Source organism: Nelumbo lutea, chromosome 7, assembly GCF_056320005.1.
Source record: "Nelumbo lutea isolate HS-2025 chromosome 7, American lotus-T2T, whole genome shotgun sequence".
Taxonomy (NCBI): domain Eukaryota; kingdom Viridiplantae; phylum Streptophyta; class Magnoliopsida; order Proteales; family Nelumbonaceae; genus Nelumbo; species Nelumbo lutea.
Window position 1 is genome coordinate 13,493,568 of NC_142690.1, and position 24,227 is coordinate 13,517,794.

General features: G+C 38.7%; 1 protein-coding gene across 8 annotated transcripts in view; it reads left to right on the plus strand.

Annotated features, from left to right (window-relative positions):
* Positions 1–24,227, plus strand: part of LOC148845189 (P-loop containing nucleoside triphosphate hydrolases superfamily protein) — a 101,659-nt gene that overhangs the window by 70,321 nt on the left and 7,111 nt on the right. For all 8 annotated transcript variants that reach the window (XR_016101782.1, XR_016101783.1, XM_088953135.1 and 5 more), the window contains exons 29-32: positions 13,513–13,591; positions 20,021–20,140; positions 20,229–20,300; positions 22,330–22,561. Coding sequence is in view for 6 of the 8 variants with exons in the window: in XM_088953135.1 (XP_088809261.1) it covers positions 13,513–13,591; positions 20,021–20,140; positions 20,229–20,300; positions 22,330–22,557 (499 nt within the window). In the remaining 2 variants the exon portion in view is untranslated. The remainder of the gene's footprint in view (positions 1–13,512; positions 13,592–20,020; positions 20,141–20,228; positions 20,301–22,329; positions 22,562–24,227) is intronic.

Sequence of the window (24,227 nt, forward strand, 5' to 3'; positions counted from 1 at the left end):
GAATCACTCTCTTCTCACCCAGATTTTTGTTTTCTTGGACTGTAAAGAGAAAAAAATACCTAATTGGACTGGTCAGAGCAATCAGTTTGTGCTTTTTCTGGGTTCTTCCTTGGTCGTTAACCCCAAGGAAACCCCTTTTGGTGACAGCCGATGCTGTCAAGGCTGTTTTTTGGTGTGTCTACCTTCATGTAGGTGCTGTACAGGGGTTGTGTGATCCCCTTGTAACAGGCATGTGCTGTTTTCTCTTGGAGTTTGTGATTTGTGGGTTAATGCTGATTAGAACATGTGTTTGGACTGGTTAGTTGCTGTTAGTGGTGTTTCATTCTGGAGAGCAGATTAATTTGTGTTTTGCACCCTACTTGTGGTTGTGGGTGGTAGTAATTGGGTGGGGACATTTATTTTTGTGCATCAGTGGTTCTTTTTGGTTTGTAGAACCTGTTTACTAATTACTATGGCAACTAATGATTCTGCTTCATCTGGGTTACAACTAGTATGGGAGTTGAGATTATGATCTTCCTCATGCCAATTACCTCTTTAAATGGCCTAAACTACTTGGAGTGGGGTAACGGTGTAAAACTTTATGTTACAGCTAGGGGAAAGGTTGGATACATAAATGGGAGAGTGAAAGAACCTAAGAGTGGGACAACTGAACATGATAGGTGGGACTAGGAGAACAGTATGGTCTAAACTACCTGAAGACGAACTTTATGTGGGCAGAGATTGCTAGTGAGATATCAGAACAAGACAAAGCAACCTATTGTGATCAAAGACACTATGCCAAGATTTATCAGTTATAGGCTGAGTCCTCAACTTGTAAACGGGGTGACTGTTGTTTGTCAGCATATTATTGAGCCCTTACTATAGTTTGGAAGGAGTTTGGTTACTATCAGACTGTAGGGTGGAAACATGATCATGATGCCTAAGCTTATAAGAAGTTGGTCTCTTAGCAGTGGGTTTTTGCTTTCTTGTTGGGATTAAACCCTATGTATGAGCTTCTCAGAGTTCAGATTTTGGGAAGTAGTGAGTTGCCTTTAGTTCAAGAGGTGTATGCTCTAGTCCAGTCTAAGGAAAGTAGATGGAGTGTGATGGTTACAAGTCAGGGGGCTATAGCTGGTGGTAATAATATGGGAAAGAAGTGTGATGCCAAGAATGTTGATGATAATGACAAGTTGTGTGCTCACTGCCGGCGTATGCTGGGATCTCATTGGGAAGCTGAAGTGGGCTACAAAAAACCAAGAGTAGGGTAAGGTGCAAGGTCAAAAGAAGCATAATGCAGCAAATATGGCAGCTCAAGATACTCAGCCTGCAAGGGTGTCTACCGGTACTACTTGGGAACATTCCATTGGTTCTAACCCCAAGGAGGATATCATTAACTCCTTCCATAATCATCTGGAATCATATGGTAGGGCCTTGTGCCAGATGGACAGTTCAGTTACTATGACCCATTCTACTTCATTTGCATCTTCATTAGGTAATGCGGCCTTTGTGTTCCATGTCTCCACTACCACTGATTCCACTTGGATCATTGACTCAAGGGCCTTTAACCACATGAATGGTAAGCCAAATCTTTCCTAGTCTTACAACCTTTTGTCAGGGAGAGATAAAGTGAGGTTTATAGATGGATCATTCTTTTCCATTGTAGGCCAGGGGTCAATATCCCTTCCCCATGGCCTTAAACCTTAATAATGTGTTGCATGTACCTAAACTTCCTATCAATTTGCTTTCCATTAGTATTATCACAAACTCTTTAAATTATAGTATAACCTCTTTTCCTGGTTCACGTGTTTTTCAGGATCTAACTTCTAGGAAGACGGTTGGTAGAGGTAGCTTAGTAGATGGTCTCTATACCCTCAACAATGAGGTTGGTTTCTTGGTGTCATCTTCAGAGTTGCATGGTCAGTTGCGTCGATCAATATAAATATGCAGAAATAAAAAAAATTGTAGAAAAAGATGAAGAAAAGTAGAAGTTCTGTAAGAAGAAAGAGTAGAGAAAAGAATGAGAGAGCAATCAAATCTGGTCGCCCCCTCTCATTATTATTTATACTTGAAGTATAAAATGTGTACAAATACAAGTATGCCCTTATATGGCAGCTGACCACAAAAAAATAAAGAACTTAAAAGAGGCACTCCAAAACACTCCAAACGGTCCCAACAAGTATGCTGTGGGCCCCACTACCTTTCTAAACAAATAAGCAACAGAGTTAACTCATAAATCTACACAAAAAGTCTCAACACTCTCCCTTAAGCTGGGAGTAAATGTAACACATTCCCAACTTGCGTAGGTCATGTTCAAGCTAGTTCTTTGCAACCCCTTTGGTGAAGATATCAACCAACTGTAACTTTGAGGAGACATACATATGGCAGGCAAACTTCTCCGGCTGTCACCCTTTCTTTTATGAAGTGCCTGTCAACTTCAATGTGCTTTGACCTGTCATGTTGAGATAGTCTGGAGTTGACCAGTTTGCTATGGTTAGTATAGTCAAACCTAAGCCAAATGGAGACAGGGGCAGTAGTGAGATCAGGAGGGAGGATAAGGACTTGGTGTGTGACTATTGCAAGAAGCCTAAGCATACTAGAGACACTTGTTGGAAGCTCCATCCACATCTCATACTAGCTTGGGTCAAGAACAAGAAGGGAAATGCAAATGTGGTAGTTACTGGAGACTCTCTAGGACCTCTTACTCAAGCCAATTTGGAGTCCATTGCAATGGCAACAACCAAAACTGAATTGGAAAAGTTTGGATTGCTTATGAGTAAGAAGGATTCAATTGGTTCTAGTTTTTCAAGTGGCCAGTAGAGTCTAGACGCTAATCATACTACTTCCTTTGCTCCTACTCTCCTCTCTAGACACAAATGCATAAGCTTGAGAAAGACTCACACTCTCTTTGGAAAGGATGTATTGGCTAGCAATATCAAATTCTGGGTTTAGTCTAGCCAAGTGCTCAAAGTCCCTATTCTTCTCTACCAACTTCCGATAGGTTTCTACATCCTTTGTACTATCCCAAACCACAACTTCTAAGTGATCTGTCTCCTGCCAATGGAGAAATACATAGCAAGAGGCCTATCTTCCTGTTTTGTATTAATCACCTAATTCCTTAATTGATAGGCTCTAGCTATATTCTATTTCTAGGAATTGGTTTTAGTCACTCCATCCCAAATTTCCTTTGTTATATTTGCCCACAAAAAATTCTTACCAATATGTGCTAACATTGAATTATACAACCAAGACATCACCATGTAATTCTCCTGTACCCATCGAGGGGAATCTTTATCTGCCTATCAGGTTTTTTTCATCCCTAGTAAGATAATTTAGTTTCCCATGAGCTCCAATAGCCATCTTGGCTGATTGTGCCCATTCTAAATAGTTTGTACCATCTAACTTAACTGTGGTAATAATCCCAAGTCCAAAAGATTCTTTGGACCTTGCTCCACAGTTTACTTAGTCCTCCACCCAGTCCCATGTCACTGGTTGAACTTTGCTCAGTGCTCCAGCCCTCCATAATTCTCAGGATAGTTTAGAAAAACAACTATAGGTGAGAAAGAATGGATTTATCTCCTTCAGAGGCCTTAAACACCCTTCTAGTACTTAGAAACCTCCTTAAACACACTCACCATGCAGTCGGCTGATCTATGGCTGCATGATGGGAGCACAGAAAAAGCTCAAATCCTGCTCTGATACCAAGTAGAAATCTATAGAGAGAAGAAGAAGAGAAAGAGTAGAGAAAAGAATGAGAGAGCAATCAAATCTGGCTGCCCCCTCTCATTATTATTTATACTCAAAGTAAAAAATGTTTACAAAGACAAATATGCCCTTATATGGTGGTTGAACACAAAAACTCAATAAAGAACTTAAAAAAGGCACTCCAAAACACTCCAAAGGGTCCCAACAAGTATGTTGTGGTCCCCACTACCTTTCTAAACATATAATCAACAAAATTAACTCATAAATCTACAAAAAAATCCTCTGCACAATCCAATAAGAGACAAGTCTTTTTTTTTTTTGGTATCATAATTGTCTAGGTCATGTGTCCTTTGAAATATTAAAGTATTTGTTTCCTTTTTTATTTAAGTCATGTTTAGTGTCAGATTTCTAGTGTGAAACATGTTAATTGAGCAATGTAGAAAAAATTTTCATTCAAGTAATAAAAGATCAAATTTCCCTTTTCACATTGTGTATTATGATGTCTAGGGGCCTACTACTATTACTTCAGGGGGTGGGTATAAGTATTTTATCACACTAATTGATGACTTTTCCTATTATACATGGGTATTTCCGGTATGTACTAGAGACAAAGTTCCAAATATTGTAAGGGACTTCCAGAGGATTCACACAATTTCATGTTGAGATCCATATTTTTCAATCAGACAATGCAAAAGAATATTTCCATGGCAAGCTCATTGGAGTTCTTGCTTTCCATGGATCACTTCATAGGAGCTGATGTGCGAGAGCACCACAACAAAATAGTGTTGCAGAAAGAAATAATAGACACTTTCTTGAAGTAGCATGAGGGTGGATGTTACATATGAATGTGCAGAAACATTTTTGGATAGATGTTGTACTTGCTGCTGCATATGTCATCAATCACATGCCCTGCATAATATTGAACAACAAGGCCCCTTATCAGTTATTGTTCCCTTAGTCTCCTTTATTTTCCATCCCTATGAGTGTTTGGTTGTTGTGCCTTTGTCCACGATTTGTCTCCTTCTCATGGTAAGTTGGACCCTCGGTTTATTCCATGTATCTTCCTTGGGTATGCCTCCTCTCAAAAGGGTTATCGGTGTTTTGATCTCATTGGTCAAGTATTTTGTCTCTATGGATGTTTCCTTTTTCGAGTTTGAACCATTCTACTTTGCTTCTTCTCAAAGGGAGAGTAGTATGGAGGAGAAGTAGGTTTTTCATGTCTCTCTTCCTTCTATTCTGGATCTTGCTCCTTTTCGTGTCTTCCTGTGTAAGCATTGTAGATATAAACAGTGTTCTAAAGATGTGGAGCTATCTGATATTGAGCTACTGACACCGTCAGACTCCCAGGAGGTATGTCTAAATGAGTCAGGTACCCCTGTTCCTATTGATTCGCTTGTTCCCATTTTGGTTGTGGATGACCTTGACATCTTGATTGCTTAAAGAAAGGGAGTTAGGCCATGCACTACAAAATTCCTCATTACCCACTATGTATCCTATGATCATATTTCTCCCTCTTACCATGCTTTCATATTTATCGATGATAGTATTCCCATACCCAAAAATGTGGCAAATTCTTTGATTCACCCTGAACGGACAGATGCTTTGAAGGAGGAGATTAATGCCCTCCGTAAGAATCACACTTGGGAGTTGGTGTATCTTCTAATAGGTAAAGGCCTAGTGGGGTGTAAATCGGTGTTTACAGTGAAAGATAAGGTGGATGGGACAATAGAGAGGTACAAAGCAAGGCTGGTAGCAAAGGGTTACACTCAACTCTATGGTGTTGATTATGATTAGATGTTTGCCCCATTAGCAAAGATAAATTCAATTTGGGTCCTTTTACCATTGGTTGCAAATCTTGATTGGGAACTGCACCAACTTGATGTAAAAAATGCCATCTTAAATAGTGATCTAGAAGAGGAGGTGTATATGGTTCGGCCATCATTTCTCTGTGCCAAAGGAAGTGAAAATAATGTGTGTAAGTTAAGAAAGTCTCTGTATGGCTTAAAACAATCTCCCAAAACATGGTTCAGTACGTTTCATGACAGTTCAGCAAGTAGGGTTTAAACAATGTCAATTTGATCACACTTTCTTTGTTAAGAGGTGTCAGGAACAGGTTGCAGTACTGATACTATATGTGGATGACATCATCATTATAGGGAATTGAAGCTTTGAGAGAGAAAAGTTGAAGGAATTCTTAGCTTCCCAATTTGAGGCGAAAGATCTAGGTCCTCTAAAGTGCTTCCTTAGGATTGAGGTTGCCCGCCCAGGAAGGGGTATCTTCATCTCTCAAAGGAAGTGCAACCTTGATCTGTTACAAGACACAAGCAAGCTAGGTGCAAAGCCAGTGGACACCCCTATGGTTGTTTATCATAAACTGGGTGATTGTGATGGTGAATCTCTAGAGGATGTGAAACTGTTTCAGAGACTAGTGGGAAGATTACTTTACTTGTCTATGACACGCCTAAACATTGCTTATCTAGTTGGAGTTCTAAGGCAGTTCATACATTCCCTTAAGATATCACATATGGAGGCTGTAGAAAGAATTTTCAGGTATTTAAAGAAATATCCAGGGATTGGTTTGCTATTTAGTAAGCATAGCCATCTGAAAGTGGAAATCTATCATAGATGCCAATTGGGCAGGTGCTGTGGATGACAGAAAATCTTTGAGTGGGTACTGTACATTTGTTGTTGTAAGGTCTAGTGCCAAGCTCTAGTACTTTGGTTGAAGAATCTACTATGGGAGCTTGGATTCACTATTAACAACACTATGTCCCTTTATTGTTATAATAGGCAGACATAAACATTACTACTAACCTTGTCTTTCATGACAGGACAAAGTACATTGAAGTGGACAAGCACTTCATAAGAGAGAAACTGGAAAAAGGTGAAATATGTATTCCTTATGTCAACTCCAAGGAGCAGTTGGCATGTTTGCACAAAAGGACTTCCGTACTTGCAGCACAATGAGCTATGTGACAAGTTGGGCATGATAGACATATTCAGCCCAACTTGAGGGGGAGTGTTGTTAGAGTTATTTCTGTTGTTAGTTCTAGGGTGTTATCAGCATGTTTCTAGCATTTCTTTATCGTTTTTTATTATTCCGTACTTGCAGCACAATGAGCTATGTGACAAGTTGGGCATGATAGACATATTCAGCCCAACTTGAGGGGGAGTGTTGTTAGAGTTATTTCTGCTGTTAGTTCTAGGGTGTTATCAGCATGTTTCTAGCATTTCTTTATCGTTTTTTATTAGAGTCTGCTGCCAGGGGTATATATGTACTTGTTGAAGTTCGGCCTGCCCTAGAAGTCTGTTTGTCTGTTAGCAGTCAAGTAAAGCAAGCAAGCAAGAAGAAGGAAGAAAGAGGAAGAAAGAGAGAAAAGGTCTGGTTCGAAAATTGGGAAAAAAATCAACCCAACTTTCGGCCAGACCTGTTATTATATTATTAATGTGATAGGAAAAGACATCAGTGCCCTTATTTAAGTAAGAGTCACTCGAACTAACATAATAGAACAACTCAGCAATCTCAACAGGTACAAAGACCGAAATACCCCTTCACTAACACTCCCCCTCAAGCTGGTGAGTATACATCATATAATCCCAGCTTGTTACATATGTAGTCCACTCTCCCCCAACTCAAACCTTTTGTAAACAAGTCTGCCCATTGGTTTCACGTATTAACATATGCAGTCTCTATTACTCCATTCAGCCCCTTCTCTCTCACAAAATGACAGTCAACTTCAATGTGCTTGGTTCTTTCATGAAACACTGGATTAGAAGAGATATGAATTGCAGCCTGATTGTCACAGTAGAGCTTCATTGGAGTACTAATGTCATACCCTATCTCCTGTAGAAGGTTCCTTAGCCACACTAATTCACAAGCAGTATGTGCCATAGCCCTATATTCTACTTCTACACTGCTTCTTGCCACAACTGTTTGCTTCTTACTTTTCCACGTCACCAGGTTACCCCTAGAAAAGTGCAATAGCCTGTGGTAGATTGCCTATCAGACATAGAACCGGCCTAGTCAGCACCGGTGTATCCTTCTATTTCTAGTTTTCCGCCACTTTTCTATAGCAAACCACGACCAGGAGCTCCTTTCAAATACCTCACATTCCTTAGCACTGCATTCCAATGAGGGACCAAAGGTTTCTACATGAACTGACTCACCACGCTAACCGCAAATGAAATATCTAGCCGAGTAATGGTTAGATAGTTTAGTTTGCCTACAAGTCGTCGGTATCTGCCAGGCTCTTCAAATACTTCACCCATATCACTACTCAACCTCGTATTTGTTTCCATAGGTGTCTCAGTTGGTTTCGTACCTAACAAACCTGTTTCTTCCAGCAAATCAAGTACATATTTCCTCTGGCACAGATTAATACCGTGCTTAGATCTTGCTACCTCTATGCCCAAGAAGTACTTCAATTTGCCAAGGTCCTTTGTCTGAAAGTGTTCCTGAAGAAAGGCCTTCAACCTGTCAATGCCCATTTTATCATTCCCAGTAACAACGATATCATCTATATACACCACTAGTAGTATTTTTCCTGCCGGAGAGTCATGACTGAAGACAGAATGATCAATTTGGCACTGTTTCATACCAAACTTCTTGACCACCTCACTGAACCTACCAAACCATGCTCGAGGGGACTGTTTAAGTCCATATATAGCCTTCTTAAGTCTGCATACCTTACCATCTTCCCCCTGAGCAACAAACCCTGGTGGTTGCTCCATGTAGACCTCCTCGAGAAAATCACCATGCAAAAATGCATTTTTGATATCCAACTGATATAGGGGCCAATCATACATAGCTGCAAGAGAGATGATAACGCGAACTGACCCTATCTTAGCAACCGGGGAGAAAGTCTCTGTGTAGTCAATACCATAGGTTTGGGAGTACCCTTATGCTACCAATCGCGCCTTCAGGCGCTCAACACGACCATCAGGCAAGTACTTAACTGTATAAACCCACTTACAACCGACAACTTGTTTCCCAAGAGGAAGAGCGGTGAGGTCCCAAGTGTGATTATGATGGAGAGCAGAGAGCTCGTCTTCCATAGCACGGCACCACTCTGGAGAAGTAAGGGCTTCCTGGACATCCTTAGGGACAACCACCGAGGATAACAAAGAGATGAACTGGCGATAGGAGACGGAAAGGTGAGTAAGGGAAACATGATTGGAAATAGGATGAAGGGTACAAGTGCGTTTACCTTTCCGTAAGGCAATAGGAAGATCAAAGTCGGAGGCTGGTGGTAGGTCTGGAGCTGGATCTGTTGACGGTGATGAAGCCGGAGGAGTTGCAGCCGATACACGTGGGCGATGTGTATACACGTGACGGATAGGTGGACGGTCAACGGACGGTGGCATTGGAGGCAAGGACGTAGGCACGACTGGAACAAGAGGAAGAGGATCAACCACAGGAAGGGGAAGAGGAGGAGGTGATGTGGAGGAAGAAGCATCACCGGACCCCACGAAGAACGGAGTAGACTCAAAGAAGGTAACATCAGCACATACCAAGGAACGACAAGAACTGGGATGGTAACACTTGTACCCTTTCTGAGTCCGGGAATAGCCAAGGAATATGCACTTAAGAGATCGTGCATCTAACTTGTTGTTCCCAAGACCCAGATTATGGACGAAGCAAACACACCCAAATACCCGAGGAGAAAGCGGAAACGGAGACATGGTGGGAAACAAGACATTAAATGGAGAATGACCATCAAGGATAGATGTGGGCATCCGATTAATTAAGAAACAAGAGGTGAGCATTGCATCACTCCAAAAGGGTTTGGGAACATTCATGTGGTGCATGAGGGAGCGTGTCGTTTCTAAAAGATGTCGGTTCTTTCTCTCAGCCACCCCATTTTGTTGTGGGGTGTAAGTACATGAAGTTTGGTGTATAATGCCATGTTGGTCAAAGTATTCTTGAAAAGATGAAGACAAATATTCACGGCCATTATCAGAACGGAAAATTTTAATGTGAACGCCAAATTGATTGCGAATCTCAGCATAAAATTTCTGGAAGATGGTAAATAATTCACTTCTTTCCTTCATTAATTAGAGCCACGTCATCCTTGAAAAATCATCAACCAAAATAACAAAATATCTGTATCCATTATATGACATCACTTTACAAGGACCCCAAACATCTGAGTGAATTAAAGAAAAAGGACTCAATGCACGATTATCAACCCTAGAACTAAAGGGAACACGATGGTGTTTCCCAAATTGACACGACTCACAATCTAGAACAGAAAGTTGACTCAATGAAGGGACCAAAGACTTTAACACTTGCAGCGAAGGATGACCAAATCTACAATGCCACTGGAGAGGAGAGATAGATGACTGAAGGGTTGTTGACATTTTTCCACCACCATCAAGATAATACAGTCCACCGGCTTCATGCCCTCCACCAATCTTCATCCCTGTCTTGAGATCCTGAAAAACACACATAGAGGGGTAAAATGTAATGGAGCATTTAAGTGACTTGGTCAGCTTACTAACAAACATAAGATTAAATGGAAGCTTAGGTACATACAAAACTGAGGATAGGGATACCGGGTCTAGGTCAACATTACCAACATCACAAATAGATGATGTGGAGCCATTAGCAAGTGTAACAGATTGTGATGTTGAGTAATGAGTGAGAGAAGAAAACACACTTGGAGTTCCCGTCATGTGATCGGAGGCTTTAAAGTCAATAATCCAGGGGTTGGGTGTGGATGCCAAACAAGCCATACCTGAGTGTGCAAAAGTAGTTGTGTTCTGCTGCGACATGGATTGAACAAATCTTTCATACTCATCACGAGGAACACTCACCATCTCCTTGCCTGGACCATCTGAAGAGGTAGGAGGCATCTGATCAGCTGAACGGTTCTCCTGTCTAAAACTGGAATTGGTGTCACTAGTCATGGCATGATTGGCCCAGGTCGAGGGTGGACCATGCAAGTCATAGCAGTAATTAATAGTATGTCCATCCAAACTACAATGAGTACACCTTCGTGGACCCGAGCCACGTCCTCTACCATGAGCTCCCCCTGAATCTCTGCCTCCAGTACGACCACCACCACGGGTATGTGTAGATCCACCACTACCACTCCGGCCATATACTGAGCCACTACTGCCACCACGGATAGACTGGGCTCCTCGAGCCCCACCTCTAACACCTCGACCTCTCGACACTGCAAATGCTAATCTATCTGAGACATTAGAGTTTTTCATAGATCCAATGGAAGTCCTCCAAAGTCGAGCAAACACCTCCTCTAAGGATGGAAGGGCTGATCCTCCTAGTATCTGGGCTCGTACTGGTTCATACTCGGATTTCAGTCCCACCAGAAACCGAGTCACATCAAGCTGCTCCCTCTGTTGTTGTTGAATCTTGACATCAGGAGTGAGAGGGTGATAGACATTCAACTCATTACAGATGTTTCTCATACTGGCATAGTACTCCTTAAGACTCTGATTGCCCTGTTGCAGATTGAAGTATTCCTGATACAGTTGATATACCCTGGTTGTATTGTCCTGACCAGAATACAATTTCTTAGCATGATCCCACACCTCTTTGGTCGTGTCAAGAAACATGAAGTTCACACTAATTCTGGGTTCCATACTGTTCCATAACCACGTGATGATCTGTGCATCTTCTTGTTCCCAGTCTCCGTACTCATGAGAAGCAGTGGAGGGTTTCTCTTCTCTTATGTGCTTCACCTTCTTCTTTGCCTTCAGGAAAACCTCTATAGACTTAGCCCAAGGGACATAATTCTCCCCATTCAGTTTAATGGAGGTTATTTGGACATTCAGGTAGTCCGTAGATATCATCACATTAGGTTTACTATCACTGTTATCTCCCATTGCTGAATTCTTTTATCACCGAATTCTGCACACTACACACTGCACACTGATACTTCACCGAATTCTGCACACTGATTTCAGCAATAATAAGTGCTGAAAGTTGCACTTGTTACACCACAGATCCTACTCTACAGCTACCTGAAGTTTCACCACTATGTGAACACCACTGCTCTTCGAATCACACTCAAACCAGCATAAACCCTAGCACACTACAATCTGAAACCCCTCCATACGATCTGTAGCATCTCTCTTATGTGCTTCATAACAGAAATTATGCATAAAAGAAACTCCTTACCTCATCGCCTGAAGGACAACCACACGAAGAAAGAAAACACCCACTGCACCACACGTACCAGCCCTACATTAATTAGGGGAGGGCTTAGAAAACACAGCAATCGACCACACACGACACAACCGGAGGCATAGACACCTCCAAGGGAAGAGGGCGATCACTCCTTTTCAGCCCTTTTCCCAATCTCAAATCGACGGCTGAGAAATCAAAGAAAAAAAAAAACCTAGGTCGAATGCGCAGAAGACAGAATTCTAGGCAAGTCCGATTTGTTTAATTTGGCTCTGATACCATGTTGAAGTTCGGCCTGCCCTAGAAGTCTGTTTGTCTGTTAGCAGTCAAGTAAAGCAAGCAAGTAAGAAGAAGGAAGAAAGAGGAAGAAAGAGAGAAAAGGTCTGGTTCGAAAATTGGGAAAAAAATTAACCCTACTTTCGGCCAGACCTGTTATTATATTATTAATGTGATAGGAAAAGACATCAGTGCCCTTATTTAAGTAAGAGGCACTCGAACTAACATAATAGAACAACTCAGCAATCTCAACAGGTACAAAGACCGTAATACCCCTTCACTAACAGTACTTTTACCCTTATGTTTGATAATATTATTATAAATAGAAGACTGGGCACCACCTGCCTAGATTTTTGGCTCCCAAACAGCCTTCTTCTCTTCTCCTTCTTTTCTCCTCTCTTCTCTCTTTTCTAGAAGAAAACAGGAACACTAACAATCTAGATTGGGATCATATTGTGCATGTCCTGTATTGCATCTTAACAATCAATCCCTTTTAGAATATGGTAGATTTAATTAAATTACATATACTCTGACGTGTGAATCATTTCAAAGTTATGTAGGAAACCCAGAAAATATGATCCATGATTCCCAATTAATTTTGAGGTTCCAATCCATAACATACACTACTAGTCTGGTTTTCTGTATTAAGTTTTGGTGTATAACGGCTAAATGCATTGTATACTCTTTTACTGTTTATCTTTACCTTCCACTGAAGTTTATGTAACCCAATAGATATCCCTTGGTTCTGTCATTGGGTATCTTTTGGCACGCTGTGAAATTCAAAGAAAATTGGTTGAAACATTCTAAAGTATGAAAACCAACAGAAATTTATGGCAACTGATATTCATAGAAGGTCACTGACCTTGTTTTTGTTGGCAACCTGAAAAATGAATATGGGTGAACTGAAATTTACTGTTTGGCACTGATAAATCTTATCTGCATCCAACGGCATTAATGGACATTGGTGCTTCTATTGAGCACAAATAATTTATAAAATCTTATTTTATCTCGGTTGGGTGTTGGTTGTTGTTAAGTGTGTTGATATCCTATAGGGGCATTCATGTCACTTCCTCTACTGTTATGTTTAAATAATGTTGTAATTTCTGTCCCCACACTAGCTAGGGGCAGTAACAGTCGTTGTACCTAGTTAATAGAAGTCTATAAAAATCATCTGACTGCTGAGAGTTGCATCATTTTCTCATCATTTGTTTCTTTCATATTTTCTCTTCTTTCCACTCTTTTTTCTACCTGCTTCATACAGCTATTAATTATCATTACAGTTGTCAATTTATGTATATTTTGATAGTGCTCTTATGGAGACCGCACAATTTTTTCTCATTGCTTATAATGGTTAATTTCCTAGATATGATTTTTCTTATATGTTGTATTATATTTCACTTTTGTAGCATGGAGAAGTCTTCAGAGATTGATCAGCTAAGAAATGATCTGAAAATATTTGAAATTGAGAGTAAAAGATGCCAAGATGTAAGTCCCTTCTTTACCTTATATTTATTTTAGTTTATTGTTTCATTAAAGAGATCCCTCAAAGCAAAACATAAAAGAGGGCAGGGGCCAGGACTACCATAATATTACAGATTACACCACAAAATTATCATCCCCTGTCAGCATTTACCAATGATTACAAAAAATGCATATATTTAAACCCATCAGATTCTTTAATGATGGATGCCCATCTAATAAGGCATCTCTCTACCTTTTCACACACCATTTCCACCAGATGGCTCATGTTTACAAAGGCTCTGCCATTTCTTTTACTCCACAAACACCAACAGATGGCTCCTGGTGCCATGTTCCATAAGCTGGTACACCTTTTACTGAGATTCTTCACACACCTTGAAGTGGTCAAGCATTTAATGCCTGGTAGAGGAACCTAGGTTGTGTGGAACAGCCTCAAGCTCTGAACCCAAGCTTTGTATGTGAACTCGCAATGAACGAGAAGATGCTTTATTGATTCCTCAGACACTCCACAGAGATAGCACCAATTGATTATTTACATTCTTCCTGGCCTTAGATTGTCAATAGTGAAAATCCTGCCCTTGATAGCTGCCATCTATAAAAAGGAGACCTTGGATGGGATTTTCAATTTCCAAATCCATCTCCAAGGAACCACTTACTTTTCCCGAAAAGAGAGGTGAGAAAATATGCCAGTCATTCACGTTTCTTCTCAGCCTGGGAATCCATACTATTTGTTTACCAGTGGCTTCATAATAATTTCTCACCTTAGCATCCTTGTCTAGAGACAAATCAAAGATGCTTGGATAAGCAAGGCATAATGGCCTGCTGCCACACCAATGATTCCTCCAGAAACTGATATTTTCTCCATTGCCCAGGTTAAGTGAAATGAGATGGAAGAGACAATCCCTATCTTTCAAAATAACTTTCCATAAACTGCAGCCATAGGGATCTTGAACCTGATTAGTGTCCTAGCAAAGGCCTGCCTCATCATTTTTATTGCTTAATGCGAACACCACCTTGATTATCCAAGCACACCTCTTTCCATGCTGTTAGTTGAAATTTCTTCTCTTATGTCTTGCCTTCCCACAAAATCTCATTTAAGCTTCTCTAGAGATTGCAAGACTGAGTTCGTGGGTGAAATAATGAAAGAAAATGCGTTTGCAGATTTGATAATGCACTTTGAATGAGGGTAATCTTTGCGCTTTTGGATAGGTAACCCTTCTTCCAACCAGCCAATTTATGTTTCATCCTTTAAAAAATAGGAAGCCATATTTCTTGGGATTGGTAGTTTGCACCCAAAGGTAATCCTGAGAACTTAGAAGGAAGCATACCTGTATGACATCCCAATGTGGCAGCAAGCTCTTCAATGTCCAGCATCTCTCCTAGTGGTAACAGTTCACTTCTCTGCAAGTTGGTCTTCAATTCTGATGCTGCTTCAAAGCACATTAGTAACCATAAGAACATTAGGTCTTGATGGCTGGGCTCAGTAAAGATGAGTGAATTGTCCACAAATTACACTAGAGTGACTGGCTGGCTGCCCTTTGAAACCTTGAAACCTGTAATGTAGCCTCCTGCCCTTATAACACTTGCAGACTGAGAGTTTAAGCAACAATTATGAATAAAAATGGGGATAAAGGGTCCCCCTGGTGCAATCCTCTTTCGCCTGGAAATAGCCCTTGGGAACTCCATTGATCATGATGGGAAGCATGAATGTAGATATTAGATAAGCAGTTTCACATATCACATCTGGAACCTTTTGTCTTGTTCTTGAATCTATATATTTGTTGGAAACGAGGCATCCATCTAGAATTTATCAACCATTCATGAAGGTAGGGTTGCAACTCGGGTGGGCCCAGCCTGAGCCGAGTCAGCCCGAAATTTTACATGGGGTGGACTTGGATTTTTGGTCCTCAGGCTAGGCTCAGGCCCAAGAATTTGAGCTTTTTTATTTTTCGGGATGGGCCTGGACCCAGCCCTTACATAGCCTGAACCCAGCCCAAATCCGGTCCAAATATACACCATAGTTGTCAAGGCGATGCCTATGTGGACGCCTAGGTGACGAGGCATCCTTGGAGGCTCACCTCGCCTAATCGCCAAGCAGTTTTGTACTTTCTATTATAAAATACTTTTTTATTCTTTATTTTTCAAGATTATAATTATAAAATAGACATTATTAAACTAAAATATTCATTTTGTGTGCTTATATACTAATTTCTTTTTATTATTTTCTTATTTCTTAGGTTTAATCAACACAAACATTGCTAAATGCTGTATTGAACCCTCAAAGACTTCAAAACCTGAACCAATTAGTAAGGTAGAACTTAAAATTTTGTCTAATCAAAACATTATCATACCTTTTCTCTTCTACTTTTTCTTCCATATCTTTCATACCTTCTACTTTTCCTTTTCTTTTCCCATAACAAAAATAAGGGTTCAGCCCCTATACCTTTTCAATTTTCTTCTTTCTTTTTCTTTTCTATACTTTAACATGAACTTTATATTTTTCTTATGAAAATTATGAATAATTATTAAGGAAATATGGTTATGGTAGTTGGTACCTAGGTAACTACCCTAGGACCTATGCTTTTTACATAAAAAAATCCATTGCCTAGGCAACTGGGCGACCCCCTGTCGCCTAGCCTCGCCTTGGTGCCTTGAAAACTATGCTATACACATTCATACATATATATATGTAAAGACATTTGTATACATATTTACCTATATACATATATATTTGCATACATATTTAGATATATAAATACATTTACATTTTTGCACAAATGCATACATACATGTATAATTTTAGAGCTGGTTCATTGACCAACCTGAGCCTGGCCCGGGCTTGAGCCCTACCCAAGTGCATCATTACAGTCTGGTCTGGGCTTGGGTTGGGAAGATTGGGCTTGACCTCGGGCTCAGTCCGGACTCGGTCCTTAAGCCCAAAATTTAGGGTTGGGCCTGGGTTGACCATAAACCTAGTCCGACCTGTCCGACTTGCACCCCTACATGAAGGCACCTCGGGATGGCAAAATTATTTAGCCCAGGACCTTTCTCAACCTGCTTGACAACATTTTGGATATCACCTTGTAAATGCTGCAAATCAGACTGATTGGCCTGAACTCCTTGATGTCCATTGCCCCTTGAATTTGTGGGGTTAAACAGATGAAGGTAGCATTAGCCTCCAGAAATTAGAGTTGAGTGTTCATGCAAGTATCTCATCACTTTATCGTCTTTCAAAAAAGCTCAAAAGCTTTTATAGAATGCTAATGAAAAATCATCAGGTCCCAGCAACTAATCCCTATCTATCTCGTTGAGGGCTTGTTGGACCTTGGCTTCTTCAAAAGGTAATTTCCTCAGTTGAGATGGGATGCTATCAAAGAAGGTCTAGCATAAATGGGTGTTAACATTAGAAACTTATGCCTCTCTTTTTTTCATATCTAAAGTTTGAGTTGTTTTAAGGTGTTAAACCAGTTGGTTTATTTATTCCATTTCATTTTTTTTAATTTTTTTGTCTCATTAGTTATTCTCTTTGTTTAAGTAAATTATTTTAGTGGTTCCAAGTTTAGTTATTTGGTAAGAAGGGAGAACAGTGCTGAAAGAAGAAGATTAGGGGGCATATACTTATAGGTTGTGTGGTCCATTCTTTTCATAATATGAGAGCAGATTACAATAATTAATGAAATGAAAAGTCTGTCCATAAGTGTGGGTGGCAGCAAATAAAGACAATAGACTACTAATAAAACAAAGAATAACTAAGCCCATTAAGAGCCTTGCTCATGCAACAGCAACATACTAATAACTAGAGCCCATATTCTTTGACTTTATATAGACCAGTAGTTCCATCTAACTTCAACTTTACCAAAAAGATGCACTTTCTAGATAATGGATGTACTGAGAGGGTGTGGCACTAGATTCCATAATCGTTGTTCAGAAACACTTAAAGATTGCATTCCTGGCTTAATTCCAATTTGAACTACTACAAGCTTGCTAGTAAGTAGAAGGTATTTCAATATTATCAAGTATCAATACTCCCTGATTCTTTCTACCCAAAAGAAAAAAATACTCCCTGATTCTTATACTTACTTGTATCAACCTATTTCAAAAATTTATACTGCCTAATAATATTAAACTTTGAATATCTGCATCTTTGTTTTGAGGAGAGAAAAAGAAAGAAAGAAAAACAGGAAAGAAATAATAGATTTATAAAGAGGCTCTTTTTTTTTCTATTCTCTATCTCTCTAATTAAATAAGACAAACCCCATGCTTGTTTTTTTCTATTTTACTTTCCATCTTGAATATTTGTCATATAAAGTTTATAACCTTATTTAGCTGCTAATTGATATGAAATTGCTCTATTAAATACTCATTATAGTAGTATTATTTTTGAAAATAATGAAATTAATATATGTAAAAGAATTTTATCTTTTAGATGTGATGATTTTCCACATTTTTAGTGGAAATTTAATGTTCTTAATAAAGAGAATTGCTATTATTTCAATTAATATTCACGTTGAATGGTATATAAAACTAGGGAACTAGCCAAAAGTTAGTTTGTTATATTATAAAATTTTTATTGCCTTGGTGACTTGGCAACTAGGCACCCCAATGTCGCCCAGAATCACCTAGATGCCTTGAAAATTATGTTCCCCTGTTTCTTTAGAAGGAGATTCCTGATATACCTTAATTGCACCTTGCACTGTCTTGAATTATGTGGCTGCTTGGTCTGTATTCCAGTAAGATGTTTTCCTTCTTCTTGCAGTAGACACAAAAGTTTCACCTTTTACCTTTAGATGCCTGATGTCCATACTCCTTTCACTCAATGCATTGGACATGAGAAAGATCCTTAGGAGATCTTTTTTTACTTTACTCTGACTAGCCAAAACACAGTCTTTCCTTTTAAAGCTGCTTGTGTAGTGATCCGGTTTCTTAAAAGAACTATCCAAGTATCACATCCATATCTGGTATAGTTCCTCAATTAAGGACATGCACGCATCAGTTATAGTGTGGACACAGTTTCACAAGGAATTACATTATGGAATCACGTAATACTTATCATGTATAGCATTCATTGTCTTGACACAAAAATCAGCAATGGTTGTACCTAAATTATGGTTTTTTGTTCTGACCACTGTTAAGTGTGAGAAGTTAGGTTTCTTGTTCAACTTGAGAAGCACTACTCAGAAAATGTTTTCCACTGATTCTTTGTCCTAGATGTGGCTTACTTGTATTTGTAATAAATAAAAGGGCTAAGGCTAATATTCATCCATATTACTGACACACCACTAACAAGCTTAAGCTCAGTGAAAACATTATAACTCATACTCATGAAACCTTGAGCATGACCCAAAGAACATGATCATCTGATTAAACTCTAGTGGCATTAAGTAACATTAACAAATTACCCTAAAACAGAAAAAATACTACAAATTCAAAACAATAAAAAAAATCCAGAATACTCTAAGTTGATTCTAGAATTATCTTAGTAGAAAAGTTTAGAAGATCTGCTTTGATATAAAACCTGTGTAAGAAAGAGAAAAAGAAAGAGAAGAGAAGGTTTATGCAGAGAAGAAAAGAGGAGAGAAATTGAAAAGAATGGGAGAAGCCAAAAATAGGTCTGGCTGCGTCTTTCACTAGCTTATATACACAAATAAAAACTGAATACAAAGACAAGTATGCCCTTAGTAAGTCAGCTACTTGTAAAATCTAAATAAATACTCTTAACTAAAGCATAAACTAATGGGCCTTGGGCCCAATAACTCCCTAACTATGCTATGTAAATAAAAACAAGTGATATCAGCCCAAAACTCAACAATCTTCATGTCATCAACATGTTTAGTTCTCTAGCCCACATCAGCCCTAACATCCCACCCACCTTATGTTGGTGGATTATTGGAAGAGTTGAAAGACGTCTTATGGAAAACTTACAAGACTCCTTGACAAACCTGTATTGAAAACGGACTATCTTGTTTGGGAAGAGGATTATAAGGAGATAATGAAGACCTGTATGATAAGCTCATTAAGGAGAAGGTGGTGTGTCTCATGAAGTTGTAGGAAACGTTTGGAGGTTTCCTAGTACAAGTGTCCATTTTCTCAATGCCCTTGGTGAGATCCTTGCAGTGATCAAATTGGAGAGACAAATTAATGCATGGCATGTTGTTAAAGGATGGAAGATTGTGCGTATTTGTTTTTGGATTATCTAAGGAATTAGTATATGCAAGTACTGTCTTATAAATATCTAGCTATTAATTGGGGGAATGCTATATTCATAAAAAATGGTTGTGTCCAAATCAGCACTACAAGAAAAAAATGCACTTTTCTTTTTTTAATATTTAAATGTTGTTACTATGCTTATTATAAGGTTCCAAGCCCTTCTTTTGAGCTGCTTTAATCTTTTTTGTTTTTTTTTTTTTTTTTGAATTGCAAATTATCGCTTTGCAGGATCTTAAAAACCAGATTTTCAGTATGATGAAAGAAAGAGATAAATTGTTGGCTCAAGATGAGCAGCAGCAGGCACTTAAAATTGAGATGGAAACCTTGAAGAAAAATTATGATGACATGGTAAGATGATTGGAATTAACCTGCAACTTTTGTGGTCCTTCTAAAATCTTTTAAAATGATTACAACTTTTTTCTGTCATTTTATACAGTTATTTCAGGCCAGAGTTGACATGGAGGAACTCTCTAAGAGATATTCTACCTTGGAAACTAGGTTTCAGAATGTAAGATTTTTTTCTTTTTAAATTTTTAGGGATAATTCATTAACAAATTGTGAAATTGCAACTCTATTGGAAGATGTGCTAGAAGTCAAAAGATCTTGCCGTGAGTCTCTAGAAAGGTCATTACCCAATGTTGGTCCCTGCTATCTGGGGTCACTTTAGTAGATCTTAGGCACTTGCATTTGAACCATCTGAGCATGAGCAAACTCTGATAGGTGGTGATTTTTCATTTCAGCCACACCATTCTAGTTAGGTGTTTTAACACATTATGGTTGATGTTTCATCCTGTATGCATCGAGGAACTCATCAAATAACTGGGATCTATATTCAGCAACATCATGACATTGTAATACATAGTATAATTGGGTTGTCTTTGCACTTAAAGTAAGATTTAAATATGGAAAACGATTCAAAGTAATCTTTAATTAAATATATTCATGTTATTCAAGACTTATCATCTACAAATAGTAACAAATATCAAAATCCCAACCTAGAGGTAACACATACAGGGCCACAAAAATCAGAATGATGCTAGGGTGTCCCACACATAGGAAAGGCACATGATACTATTTACTAAATTGACAAGCTTTACTCTCAAGAAACTTAAGAGATGGGGAGAAGGGACTTTGATCTCCAAATTTTTTAATGACAGATGTCCGAGACTATTGTAGTGTTCATGTGGAGAATGACACTAGGATGAAAACTAAAATGTTGCAATGCCCAAACTACCATCATTATTGTGCTCATAATGCCAACCAATTGGTTTCATCCTTAGATACTAAAAGACATAGAAAAGAGAGAAAAAGTGTAGTAGAATAGTTTAGAGATTTGGTTAATTTTCTAAGAGTCAAAGTTAAAAGGAAATTGTGGGACATTTTACACAGGTAAAAGGATAAACTAGAAGTAGGTTTAATAGGCTCCAACCTTGTACTTCTCTCACTATCACAAGTGTTGAGTGATCTGATATACTAGTATTACTAGATCTAGACAAAAGCTCTAGTCTATAAAAGGCATCTGAAAGGGAAGGCAATTATAAACTTCCCAAACAGGTTATTGTTCAGATTTGAGCTCAAAAATATTTTTGCCACATAAATTCACCCTTTGTTTTGTCATTATCCTCAAATCGAAGGGGATTGGATGGTAAATATTCAATTCCTCACACAGTCCCTTCAACTTTGAATAGTACTTTTCAAGAGTCTGGATCTCCTGCCCACAAACTCTACTCACGTCTACCCACATAACATCGCAGCCACACATGGAGAACATCTCATCCTCCTACATGGTATTCATTATGCAGGGGGAGATGTTCCCAATTCACGGGGGTAGTGTGTTGTGGGTAGACATGGGCAGAGTTCTCGTGGGCAGGAGATCCGGAGTCGCTTTTCATTACTCATCAAATATCTCCCTATTATGTACCAAAGAACTTTTGAAATATTTGATATATTTGAGTACTATTGCCTGACCTTAAATATATCTTTTTCATATGGTTTTATTACTCATTTTTCTAAAAAGATCAAATCAAACTACTGCTTATTTTGGTTCCATACTATTCCACAACCATTTTTAATTTGTGCATCCTCTTTCTATTCAAAATAGTTGCACATACTAGGATGGGGCTCATCTTTGATAGGATATCTAGATTTCTCTTTCTCTATCAAGAATACTTCAACTGACTTAGTCCATCAAGCATAGTTATTTCCATTAAATTTGGTGAAGTCATCTGAATTGAGAAAAATCAAACAACAGCATTGCCAGGGTCTTCACATCCATGGCATGAATGGATTTTACCTGTAGGAAAATTTGTGTGTATGAAAATAAGTATAAGAAGGGTTTTATATTGCTGGACTTTGTGCCTGATAGAATGGTTAGTCTGGTTTCAGACCACCTGCTACTAACATGAGTTGCTATTATAAGGTGGGGGTGGATCAATTAGGGGTTTGAATATCTATTCCATTCATATGTATATTGGAATAACTTATTTGGATTTCACTGTGTTTATGTAACATTTCTTCCATAACATGTTGGACCTTAGGAGAATGCAAACAACATTATGAATGCAAAACTTAGAATGAGGCTCCGCAACACACAAGCAATGCTAGATGCATTTCGTGGAAGATACAAGGAGTCAGTAGATGAGATGATTTTCATGGACAAGAAATTCCATGAGGCATCTGAGAAACTGAAAGAACAGTTGGGATCGTATGGTCGTGAGGTCTTGGAGCTCAAGAAGCAACTTTCTGCAGTAAAGCATCAATGTTGATAAGGTACTCAAAGGGGATCCTCAACACTGTATTGAATTTCTTGTGGGCTTAGAGGCTTTTTTTTTTCTCTTTCTGTTTTCATTCCTATGTCCTACTTATATAATAAAATCTTATTTCTCCAATCCTTTCATGTGTACCATTTTTGTCATATCCACATGTTTATATCTGTTATGTGCATTTAAAAGTTGTTTCTTGTTCAACCATAAAAGAATTGGCAGTAGACTGAGCATCAGTATATACAATGGAACATAAAGATGCCATTAGGTCTCTGATCTTTGTACTGCATAGATAGGTCTTGGCTTTTCGGACTTGCCTTATTCATGTAGGTGCTTATTCAAAAGAAACAAGGTGGATCAATCACCTCAAACCCAAAGGCTAGTTTCAAATGATTTGTGCATTTGCAGTAATAGACTTGGGGAATTTGGTTGTTAGAAACTAGTTACATTTAGATATAAGCCTCTCAAAGGCTAGTCAAGTATTTTATTACCACAATTGGTCAAATGCCTTAAGAAGAGTATATCAAGATACACTTGGGATTGAAGACCAAGAGACAACTCAATGTGACCATTTCTGGTACCTTGGTTCAATAATTCATAATAAAGGCAAGATTGAGGAGGATACTACCCAAAGAATTAGAGCAGAATAGGCAAAATGGAGGGGTGCACCTGGACTTTTTGTGATGGGCGAATACCACTTAGATTAAAAGGAAAAATCTTTAAGACAGTTGTAAGGCCAGTTATGTTGTATGCAACAGTGTTAGGCAGTCAACAAACATGTCCACAAAATGAATGTGACAGAAATGCAAATGCGAAGATGGATGAATGGAAAAACTAGATAGGATTAAGATTGAAGTTATCTGTAGGAACCTAGGAGTAGCACCAATGGGTGATAAAATGAGAGTAGACTAAGATAGTTTGGGCATGTGCATAGAACACCAACTATGCCACTTAGAAGTGATTTGTTACACATTGAAGGGACTACAGGATAGACCAAAAAGGACATGGGTGGAAGTACTAAGAACTGATTTAAACTAACAATTTTACAGTGGATATGGCTTTAAATAAAACAGATTGGTGAAATATGATTCATGTAGCTGACCCCATATAGTTGGGATAAGGCATGGATAATGATGATTGGAGCTGTAACCTTTCATTTATTATTAGTATTGCAATATAGGCCTCAAAGAAACTAGGTAGATCACTCGCCTCAAAGTCTCAAACCTCAGGGCTAGTTTCAGATGATTTGTATGGGACATTATATTGTTAGAAACTTGTTACGTTTAAATATGTCTTTCGAAGTCTGAAAGACAAGTCAGATTTTATTTCCATGTTTGGAGCTGCAACTTTTTTCATTCATTATTAGTATTGCATCATAGGTCATTGGATTGAGGACCTGTGGGAAAGGTTAATAGTGATATTGATTGTTCAGAAGGCCTCAAAATTTTCGACTTGATTGGTTGATGGAAAGACCAAAGTATCAGAAATGCAAACAGTATCTGAAAGGTAATTTTAAGTGATATGCTTTGGATACACATGATAGAAAGATTAGGATATATATGGATACACTAGTAAAACTCAAATAGATCCCTAAAAAATACATGAATAATGCTAAATCTAGGTTTAGAAAAGTATAAGTAAAGTATATAAAACCAAGGTTCAAAGTATCAAGA